We start from the raw sequence: 11,442 nt of genomic DNA, 5'->3' as shown, positions 1-11,442 counted from the left end.
TGGCCTCTTACTCTTATGTAAAATATCTTCACTTTCGGGTAAGCATATCACTAAACAATAGAATTGTGGCACAAGCCTGTGCCCTACAAGACTGTATGATGGTAGAGTTCAAATCAGCCCCACAACATCCCATAATACATCCCCGCTGTGTATTGAGAACATCTTCAGATAATGACTAGATTGTGCCCCACAAGACTATATGATGGTAGAGTTGAAATCAGCCCCACAACATCCCACAGCACATCTCCGCCGTGTCTTGTGAGGGGCTGATTTGATCTCATGATCGTATGGAGTGGGATTTTGTACTTAAAATGATTGCAGCTTAGTTGTGAACTAATTTATAGGTGCATAGTCTATTCCTATAGGATCCCATGTTTCCCTTTATATCCACAAAGGGGATTGGTACAAGGTTGTCCCCTCCCCTTACCTTTTCAATCTTAGTTTTGATGTTTTTTCTTGCTCCTACTTAAGAAAATGTCAGTGAGCTCTCTCAAAAGATAAAGGTTGGGTAGGGGAACCTATTCTCTTAACCACCTTTTTTCGCAGATGATATTTTGATATTTGGGTGGGCTTCTATCAATGAGTTTAATAAGATTAAGGAGTGCTTGGGTTCTTTCATTGGGTGGTCAGGTCAACTTGTGAATATCCAAAAACCTTCCATCTTCTTTAGTCCCAATGTCCATAGGCATAATAACAGTCTCCTTGCCTCTATCATGGGAGTGAGGCTTACAAACAACCTTGATAAATACTTGGGTGCATATATATCTACCGGATAAACTATTCTCTAAACAAAATTAGAAGCACATTGTTGGAAGGCTAAATATTATTATCACAGCCTCAAAAGTGTCTTGCAGGCAATTCCTAATTATTCTCTCTCCAGCTCTCTCACTCAAATGATCATTCTTTCAAGATTAATTCACTTTGTCGTGACTGTTGGTGGGATTCATTAGACAAAGAAAGATATTTGTACTTGAAGAGTTGGGATTCAATCATGCAACACAAGTATGTGGGTGGCCTGGGTTTTCACGATATTAGTAGAGTCATATGATCATGAACTAGAGATTTCTAATAAGGAAGGAAGGATAATCTTTGGGTGCAAGTCTTATAAGCTAAATATCTTAAGCATGATGCCTCCTGGTCGATTAATAGAGCTGCCATTTCTTCTTGGGTTTGGGCTTCTTTCTATATTGTTACTTTGTAGATCTTCAATCATGACCCAACTAAGTGGGTTATTGGCAATTGGTTGGTAGGTGAGCATCCAAGATGATCCATTGATTGATGGGTGTGTAGTCGGGCCGAGTTGGCTCTGTTTATGTTCGGGTTGATCTAAAACCGTGCGGAAGCCGACCCGTTTACCTTCGTCGCGTCCTGCAACATCGGTTCATTATCCCTAGATATAAAAGATATCAAATTTGCAACATAGGGTTTCTCCTATTAGGGTTTTCTTGCTTCTTCCAGGCTTTCGCCGTTGAGCCCTGAACCTGAATCGAAAATGGTAATTCTCTCAATCCCTGTAACTCTCTCCTTCAATTTGTGATTTTTTTAGTTCGATTCGTTGATTGTTCGAAACTTTATTTCGATTTGCAGCCGTCGCACAAAACGTTCAGAATCAAGAAGAAGCTCGCCAAGAAGATGAGGCAGAACAGGCCCATCCCTCACTGGATCCGTATGAGGACCGACAACACCATCAGGTCCCCATCATTTGTTCTTCTCATCTCATTTCGTCTCATCACTTTTTCTTGCCTCTGTTCAATAATCTAAGTAATGGGTACTTATTATTTCCTAATTCTTACATTTCTTACACTAACTTCTGATTTTCGTGTTTTCAGGTACAATGCCAAGCGCAGGCACTGGCGCCGCACGAAACTAGGGTTTTGAGGTGGATTATATTTCTATATTTTCCTTTTTGTTCTCTTTTTGAGTCGATTTAGGATTTTAGTTATTGCAAGACATGAATGAATAGCACTCTTTCTGTATTTTGCACATTAATTAGCTGGGGAACTCCTGTAAGCCCACTTCACAGGCATGTCGATGAGATTAATTAATATTTGAATGACAAGTTAGATTTCATTTTTTATATTCACTCGATGTGATGCTAGGGTTTAATTCACTTCTTCTCTATTTTTTTATTGGTTTCTGCTATTCTTATGAGCTACTTTCTGTGGGAGAGTTTGAGCTTAGAAGCTTTGATTTCAATACTTTCTTAGCTTCAGTGCTCCAGTAGTGAACTTCGATGCATGTTTTTAGTTCACAACGAAAGTACAACCCTTGTCTGTGGTTCGAATTCAATTTATTCGTTCAAATGTTGGATTTCTACAAATATTTTTCGTAATAGCATCATCCTGAGGATCCTATTTTCTCATTATACATACTAACTCAGCCTTAATTCTGTCTTTTTGGGGTCGGTTACATCAAATTCTGTCCATGTTTATGGTTTGTTTAGAAGTCCCCAGAGATTTTGCTAGGCACCTGCATCTTCTTTATGGGTTTGCACGACATTTGTTCTCATTGAAACATTTAACAATCATCTTCTAAGCTGTCCAGGAAACCATCCCTTAGTACAAGATGATTGACTTTTATGTATGGCAAACAATTACCATCTGTTTGCTTGTAAAATAATTTGTCACCTGTTTGGTGTCCTTGGAATGAATAGACCACAAAGTAAAACTTGCGGATGTGATATTTGGGTTTGTTTTACATTGTCAGTTCTATATTCCATGGTTCTTTCGGTGTTATATTAACTGCGAAGAATCATTATTCTCCATAGCATTAGGTGCCATAGATGAGGCAGGTTCCAACTTCCAACCTGGTAGCACATGTCATGTAGCTCAGGCTATGATCAAACAAGTTGGCCTAAATTATTTGGTCTTTCATAACTAAATATACATGGTTGGCTATGGGGTGGTTGTGGGTTTCTGTTTCTAGCATATTTATTGGGGACATTATAGTACCGTTGCTGTTATCTGAGTCTGGATATAAGTTGAAGCAGACACGAGTGTGAATGCTGTTTGTAGAAACATCAAATCATTTCTTTCTCTAGGGGTGAAGTATAATCATTCTGACTCTTATGTGATGTGACAACGCATCTCTCCCCAATTTATATTTATCAACTCAAAATAAAAGCAGCAATTGTATCAAACACAATATATGTTTTCCCTAATTCTGTGTTTGGTTTGAAAAGGAAGAGAAATCTGTACGAGGTTTGTATGGGTTTCTCCACCTTCTCCTTTTCCTATATTTTCTTTCAAACCAAACACGGCCTAAAGGGGCCATTGTTCCATGATACCTTAGGCAAGAATCCAGTTGCCTTTTCAAGACCTGGGAATGTATGACCCTCGTGGGGGTGGTTTTGGTTTTTTATAATTTAGTTTTCCATCAAATGGTCCTTAATTAAGTACTTTTCTTTTTATGTTGTTTATGCCCACTCATCACTGATCCTCCTGCTTATTCATCGGCCATATGGCCCAAATCCTTGAATGACATAAAATTATTATGATTTAATAATATTTCCTTTTAATTTCTGAATTGAAAAAAGAGATTAGGAAACATAGTATTTGTTTGTAATTTAGGACATTTTTTGCATTTTGTTCTCAATGTTTTTTGTTTATTTATTTTCGTATGGGTGGACCCGTGGTAGTTTCGCATCTTCATTTTGTAAATGTTGTCAATCTGTAAACTATTGGGGGCTCATTGTAGAATTGAATAACATAGGGGAAGTACATGAAATTGCTACAAGTTTATAACATGTGGGCTTCAACAAAACGTTTTGGATTGCATTCTTTTGAATTTTCTACATGTCAGGTTACGAGTTTTGGATGCATAATACATCAATGACCTTCAGAAAATCACAATTCCAAATCGTGTGGTTGAAACTTGAAAGTACTCCATCTATGTGATTTGTGTGGGCCATAGATCGGGCATAGGTTGTCCAACAACTTAACAATTCAAACGGACAGGGTGTTGCCTCCCTTTGTCAACAAATTATGAAGCCAAGTATTTTGAATAGGATGACTGCAGGCCCGTCCTAGATGCTTTGAGAAGTGGACCAGGTCTAGACTGTCCAGTTTCATTTTAATACAGTTTACGGCTGCGAATGTATTCCATCAAATGGGAAATACAGTTTCATTTTAATATTTTGATTCAAACCGAATCTTATGTTACCGGGCTTATAGCAGATTGAAGTTAAATTCAGATTATAACAAGATCGACTTTTAAAATTGTATGCACTGAACAAAGTGAAAAAACAAATCAATTGTATGAAACTTGAAAGATTTTCACTCCAATTGTATGAAACTTGAAATTTTTTCACTCTACTAAAAAAAAATCAATTGTATGAAGTTTATATTATACCGGGCTTATATCAGAGTGCAGCCCTGCGTGGCTGTATCACTGTATAGTGTATACGAATCGGTGCATTACTTCCTTCAGACTAGGGGTATCAATTTATCGATTTTGGGTTGGAATCCATCCAAATCAATATCAATTTGGACAGGTTAGACGGAACAAAATCGGCGCATTATGCCTTCAGACTAGGGGTGTCAATGGATTGATTTTGGGTTGGACCCCATCCAACCAAACTTAATGGTCCAAAGTATTTATTGAATTGGATTTGATCTGGTCCAAATATAATGAATTTATATTGGATTGGGTTGGGTTGAGCCAATATTTGGTCTTATTGATAGAAGATAAGAGTATAGGTGTCAATGGACCAGGTTTGAGTTAGAATTAATCTAAACTAAAACAAATTTGAACAAATTGAATGGTCCAAACTAGGGCTGTTCATGGGTCGGGTTGGGTTGGTTTACTGGCGTTTTTCCAACCGACCCGACTTTGTCGGTTTATCTAGAAATGAAACCAAAACCGACCTAGTATTAAGTAAAACCGACCTGATCGGTTTGAATCGGTTTGGGTTGGTTTCGTGAATGATTCTCTTAGTGTGAATGGTAAAGGAATCAAGTCTAAGAAAGCAAAGGCTGGATGCCTGGAAATTAAAAATGATTTGATGGATTAAAATTAATATTTTATATATCTGAAATTTTATATATAATATATATAAGTCGGTTTGGGTGGGTTCGGTTTCGGTTTTCACACATGAAAACCGAAACTGAATCGAACCATTGGTTTATGTTTTTTTGTAACCCGAAACCGATCGGTGCTGAAGAAAAACTGGCCAACTCGGGTTGGTCGATTTGGTCGGTTTGGGTATTGTTATGAACAGCCCTAGTCTAAACATTGAATTGAACCGGTCTAAAACAGTCCAAAATATTCATTAAATTGAATTCGACCTGGTCCATTTGTAATGGATTCACATTGGATTGGACCAAATCGAGTCCAATTGGCACCCCTACTTCAGACTGTCAACTAGCATAGTATCGGCCATATTGATATTGTATTCAATAGGTAAATCTATGATCCCGGAAAGATATGATATAGAAAGAGTTTTGACCAATCAAAACCCACCCATAAATTTTGATAAATAACACCTTATTTGCTACGACGTTTATGATTCCATATTCCACTTCCCCGTCCCCGAATCCAATCAGGGATTCAGAGATTGCCCCATCCCTGACCCCGACCTCACTAAAGTGCCCCCCATACCCGACCTTGTTGGATCGGGTATCCTGAGTACCCATTGGGGACAGGGAAAATTGACACCCTTAGGATAAGGCTGCCCATATACAAAATGAGATTATTGGAAAGAGAACAAAGAATAGCGAAGAGACTCCAAATCTATTACCCACAAATAGTATACCCACGTCGCTACCCACCAATCATCACCACCGTGTATTAAAAGTTTCTTACTATAAATAATAACATAGATATTCTCAATGCGCAGCTGTAATGTCTTATGGGTAGAAATGTGGAAACAGCTTATGGTTTGCAGATCTGAGCCCAAATTTATGTGGTTCGGCATATTGAGCTTATGTTTTTTAATCTCTGTGAAAATTTCACTACTTTAATTAATTATATTTTCAGCCTAAGGCTTTTATGATATACATGGGGTCCTAATGTTCAAACACCCCTAACTCACTATATTTGGTGTTTCTGTGACTCAAAAAACTGATATATATTATATGATAGGCACTTATACACTTCAATATTATATGATAGGTTCATAATTGTTAATGTCCTGATCCATGTTCAATTGATTAAGGTTGCATTTGGTACCGTTGTCACTTCTATTTACAACACTTTAGGTTAGTCAACATAAATTAATTTTTAAAAAATTATCTTATTACATCACACCAAATAACCACTTCCACTAAAAAAATATACAGTTGGATTAGGCATTGATATTACTAAATTTGAGGTTTGGTGAAGAAACACATAACACCACCAAATATTGTATTGATAACTCAAATAATTTGTAATAGGAATATATATATATATATATATATTTTTTTTTTTTCATAAAATTTGTATTGACCAACCTATAAAGTTGCAAGTAAAAGTGGCAATTACACAACCTAAAATAGCCCACTTTGTATTGACCAACCTCGAGTCTCCCCAACGGCCCAAATTAGGTGTTGAAGGGTGTCTTGTCTCCAATCCACTCGCTCTACTTCAACAAAACCCCATTTACTGATATTGCATCACCATCATCCTTAATAATTCAAGAAAATCTTCATGAAGGGTATTTTTGGAGGTAGGAGACTTTGTTATTAATCTAATATGTGAAAATGGATTGACCAGACTGTAAAACGAGTTTTTGTCGTCAAAAGAATTGCCCTGATTTGTTAGTTTTGTGTACGTAGTTTCATTGATTAGATTTTATGTTTGAATCTTTATTGTTAGTACGGGTGCTAAAGGTTCGGTTAGGGCATTTTTTGAAATCAATATGATACTATCGATTTTTGCAAATTAAATCCCTGAACTGTATAAATCGATTGATCGGTTTGGTTTTTTTATTTTTCAATTTTTTATATTTATAATATATATTATAAATAAACATATATATATATATATATATATATTCTATCATATTATATTATTATTATAAAGAAAATTATAAATTAGCAATAAGCTCCATTACAAGGCTCGGTTTGGAAGAAGTACAAATACAATTTTTTATATTTAACAGGTAATTAGCAAAACAGAACTCTTCATTGTTAAAAAACTATCATATCATTTTGTCAAACGAGGCTCAAATACATATTAGGCTCAGTTTGAAAAGAGTACAAATACAAAAGATCAGGTTTTATACTCTACAAATTTGTATTTGTACTTCTTCTAAACTGAGCCTTGGGATAAAAACTTAAACTTCCCTTCATATTTGTTATAAATACTGAAACTTCTCCTCTTTTTTAAAATGGACCTAACACCTCCCCTATATCAAATAAGTTAGCCGTTATATCTAACAGAAGGATTTAAAATGTCTAATATACCCCTGCCAATTAAATTTTGGACAACTACAATGATGAAGGCATAGAACTGATTAGGTAAGACAACTGTAAGGACATCATCATCCATGCGTTCCACCACTGAAGCGTTGGGTAGAAAAGCCTCTAAAAAGCCAGTGGTTATGCAAACGAGGGAGGGAGAATCCTTCTTTGGTACTCTCTCCGTTAATTAATAGAGGATTTGTGGGCCACAAGCATTTGTCACAGCGACCTATCTGTTCTTTATTGTTTCTCAGGTGTAACGGGTATTTACAGAAAAGGAGCAATGATTTTAAAACCGAACCGGTCAGGTGTTTATTTTCTGGGTCGAATGATCCGACTCTTCAAATTAAATAGACGGTTCGTTCTGATAAAAAAAAAAAAAATGATCAAAACTGTTAAATAGCTTGATCATTCAGATCAGCGATTTATTGATCAAATCAATAATTTTTGGTGAAATAACAGTTCTGGAATAAAATAGAATCGATCACTTAATTGATTCCCGATTTTTTCAGTCCATCCAATTTTGAAAACCATGAAAAGAAAAGAATTGGGCAACAATCAATGAATAATGGAGGAAGATACATCATTGAAATTCATAAATTTGATGAACAGAACAAGATGGAGCATCCCTCGTTCGCTGCTTATATGGGAATTAACAGTGTCATTGACACAGCAACCCATGAATTAACCACACCTCTATTCATATGCATAGATAAGGAACTCTGAAATCCACCAGAGTTGAGTCAAGCAATAAGGCATATCACTCCTTTTGTACATTACTAAAGAAAAAGAAGTGCAGACGATAGAGTAGCTAGCAGCAGGATATATATATTTCATTTGGACTGTAATCAAACAAAATAAACTAAAATTTGAAATAAAAATAAGTCAGAATTTACACTCAAATCATTTACACTACCATGATTTAGCATCAATGCAAATTTATTTGCACTGCAACCAAACACAGACTTTTAAAAACTTCTTCAGACTTAAGAGGATTACAGATTAATTGGATCTGCGCTTCCAGCCTTATTTCGCAGCTCAAAAGCTCATCTCAAACTGTTGGAACTTTGAAGTATGCTTTTTGGGGTGTAATGCAAATAAATTTGCACTGATGAAAAATCACGACAGTGTAAATGATTTGAGTGTAAATTCTGACCTATTTTTGTTTTAAATTTTAGCTTATTTTGTTTGGTTGCAGTATAAATTAAGCATGTTTTTAAAAACGAATTGGTTCGGTTACTGGTTTGAACGATCCAACCGTTCGACCCGAACAGCCGGCCCCGTTCTAACAAAAAAAATAAAAAAACTAAAAAAATTGGAAAACGGTCAAAACTGTTCGAACAATTAACCAACCGGTTTAGCGATTTGCTGACCAAAATCAATGGTTTTGGGAGAAAAATCGGTTTTGGAGGAAAACAAAACCGATCAAGTGACCAGCTCCCGATTTTTCCTGTCCGACCATCCGGCCCGATCCGGTTTTGAAAACAGTGAAATTAAATAAACAAATTTTAGCTTAATTGACATGAAGCAAAATAAAATAAAATCCAAAACAAAATTAAATGAGAACTTGTATTTTTACATTTGCACAAATCAAATGGCATTGCAACCAAACGGAATATCAGAATATTGGAATTATTGAATAAAAGAATCATTTGATAAGACAAACGGAACATTGGAATTATTTGATAGAAAAATCAGTCCAGACCCATAACCACCCACAACATCTAGCGGGCCGTCCAAAACCAAGGTAGACCACATCTTTGCCGCAAATATAGAAAACTTTAACGAAAGAATCGGTAGGGGTGCACCAGGCCCGTGCAGTATTGCAACGCATGGGCGACGCTTGAAAGTCCCAGTAGCAAGCTACTGAAGTGGGCTTTCCCCCAAGAAAAATTAATTTAATATCATGTGGGCCGATGGCCCACGTATCAGATATTAAACTGATAAGAACAGATACTACACTTGATCTTAGCCAAAAGGCCGAGAAAGGTATGCTTTGTTTTGTCTCTCAGTTTAAATTTTATAATTCAGCTCTCCCTGCCACCTCTTTACTCTTATCCCATGTGGGATAAAAAATCCAGCACTCTCTCTCTCTCTCTCTTTTGTACCTTCCACCCAGCAAAATTGAACTTCTACTAAATGCATACCGACTTTTTTCTAATGAATAGAATTCATTGATTCAGAAGAGGGATGTTGGGGAGGTGAAGTCTTTGTATCAATATGCCCTCCCTTTTAGTTCTGACTTTCCCCAACTACTAGTCTGCTACTCTAATACAAAGTTGACAAACTTATAAGAGTTATCCCAGAGCTGAGTTTCACAGTTAAAGAAATTTGAGTCCTCCCCACTATCTTTTCACTTAGTAAACTCTTACTTTTATTCTCTACTTCCAAAAGTTATTTGACTGACAAGGCCTATTTAGTGCATTGTTTTATAGACTTGTGGCATTGTTTGCTCGTCAATTTGTTGTATTAACTATTAAACAAACCAATTTAAAACTTCATACTTGGATAAAGATTAATCAGATAACTAGGGGATGAAGTACAGATTTTTGAACTGTAAACAGAAAACCGAACTTGGACTGAAATTAAGACGTATAACAAGGACTATGTGATACATTCGAGGTTAATTGTCACATAAACGGCTATACAAAGAATGCAAAATCAACCAACCAACCGATTGGATAACACTAGAGAATGATAAATTGATCTATTATCTTTCCCTTCTGTTCTAATATAAATCCATTAGAAACCCATGACTTGCGTGAGAAACACTACTAGTTTTGAACTACATGTCTCCTATCATATTGTGAAATCAATAACTATTACCATGAACTACGGCAGGCCAAAAGAGATGGATTAAAGTCATGAGAAATGATTTCAAGGTTCAAAGGTCACATTAATTCTTTCTTCACATTAGCATTCTTGAATTTTTCACCACTCACCACTACGTAATCTTTGAACACCAGGAACTTCTGTTCTTTTTCTTTATAAACAAAAGCAAAGTTCTATACAGATAACAGAATCAGTTGATCATACATCATTGTCTAAAAATCCACACTGAAAATCTATTGAAAACATACCTCAATGAGCACCACTAAGTACTTTACAGAAAAAAAAAAGATTATATACGTAGTTGATCTCTTTTTGGAACACTTTAGGCTCAGTTTGGAAGGAGTGCAAATACAAATATGCAGAGTACAAAGTCTTACATTTTGTATTATTTTGTATATTTGCACTGTACATATTTGTATTTGTACTCCTTCCAAACTGAACCTTAGGAATGAGAACAGGAAGTGCAGAAAAGATTACTGGGTAGTTCACTGAGGCTATATATGATCCATGATCACCTGCAAAGCATGATAAAAGCAATCTGCTGCTCTGAAATGACTAATTTAAGGCTATGTTTGGTTTGAATGAAAAGATAGGGAGGAAACCTATCCAAGGTTTGTAAAGGTTTCCCTACTTTTCCTTTCCTTTCCTTGCAGATGTCTTAATTTAATCTCTTAACTTCATTAACAAAAACAGGTTAAACAGACTTTGACAATACTGCTGTGTTTTTGAGGATTTGAGGTTCGAAAAAGACTGTTTCAGAGCAATCAGTTTATGATCCGTTTCTTCTTTGTGTACATCTGAAGTTTTGAACCCATCAGTACTCTTTATCAACCGCTGATATCTTATCAAATGGTCTCCTTTTTTGAACAGTTTCCAAATCTAAATTTTAAACATTACGAACCAAACTGCATTTAGAACCATCAATTCCTTCTAATTAGAAACCTCGGGTTTTAGGTTCAGATGCACAAGTGCTTCAACATCTAAAAATCTTTTCCATGATTTTTATATAAAATCCATAAAATCATTGATTATGTTTTGTTCTCCAAAATTAGGTGTATGCCGCTTTGAGTGGCGAGCAGACAGCCTTCTTTAGTAAAAGGCAAAAGAATAGTTCGATTCGGTCTAAGGTCCAGTCAATTGATATCAGACTTATCCTTGCAAATAAAAAAAAAAAAAAAAAAAAGAAAACCCTTGTTTCATGGAAAGCAATTTATAAAAATTTCATGAA

General features: G+C 35.8%; 1 protein-coding gene and 2 non-coding genes across 3 annotated transcripts; 1 reads left to right on the top strand and 2 right to left on the bottom strand.

The window, feature by feature from the left end:
- The first annotated feature begins 1,428 nt into the window (after positions 1–1,428).
- LOC148843217 (Ribosomal protein L39 family protein) lies at positions 1,429–2,083 on the top strand. Its single transcript, XM_088957155.1, has 3 exons — positions 1,429–1,495; positions 1,588–1,691; positions 1,830–2,083. The coding sequence occupies exons 1-3, from the start codon at positions 1,493–1,495 to the stop codon at positions 1,876–1,878; spliced, it is 156 nt and encodes a 51-aa protein (XP_088813281.1). The 5' UTR covers positions 1,429–1,492; the 3' UTR covers positions 1,879–2,083.
- Positions 2,084–9,179: 7,096 nt separating this feature from the next.
- Positions 9,180–9,375, bottom strand: LOC148843216 (U2 spliceosomal RNA). Its single transcript, XR_016103884.1, has one exon. It is a non-coding gene; the product is annotated as a U2 spliceosomal RNA (small nuclear RNA).
- Positions 9,376–11,231: 1,856 nt separating this feature from the next.
- On the bottom strand, positions 11,232–11,353 carry LOC148843215 (U5 spliceosomal RNA). Its single transcript, XR_016104013.1, has one exon. It is a non-coding gene; the product is annotated as a U5 spliceosomal RNA (small nuclear RNA).
- Between the last annotated feature and the right edge of the window lie 89 nt (positions 11,354–11,442).

Source organism: Nelumbo lutea, chromosome 8 (genome assembly GCF_056320005.1).
Source record: "Nelumbo lutea isolate HS-2025 chromosome 8, American lotus-T2T, whole genome shotgun sequence".
NCBI classification, from domain to species: Eukaryota; Viridiplantae; Streptophyta; class Magnoliopsida; order Proteales; family Nelumbonaceae; genus Nelumbo; species Nelumbo lutea.
This window is presented reverse-complemented; position numbering and strand designations above follow the sequence as displayed.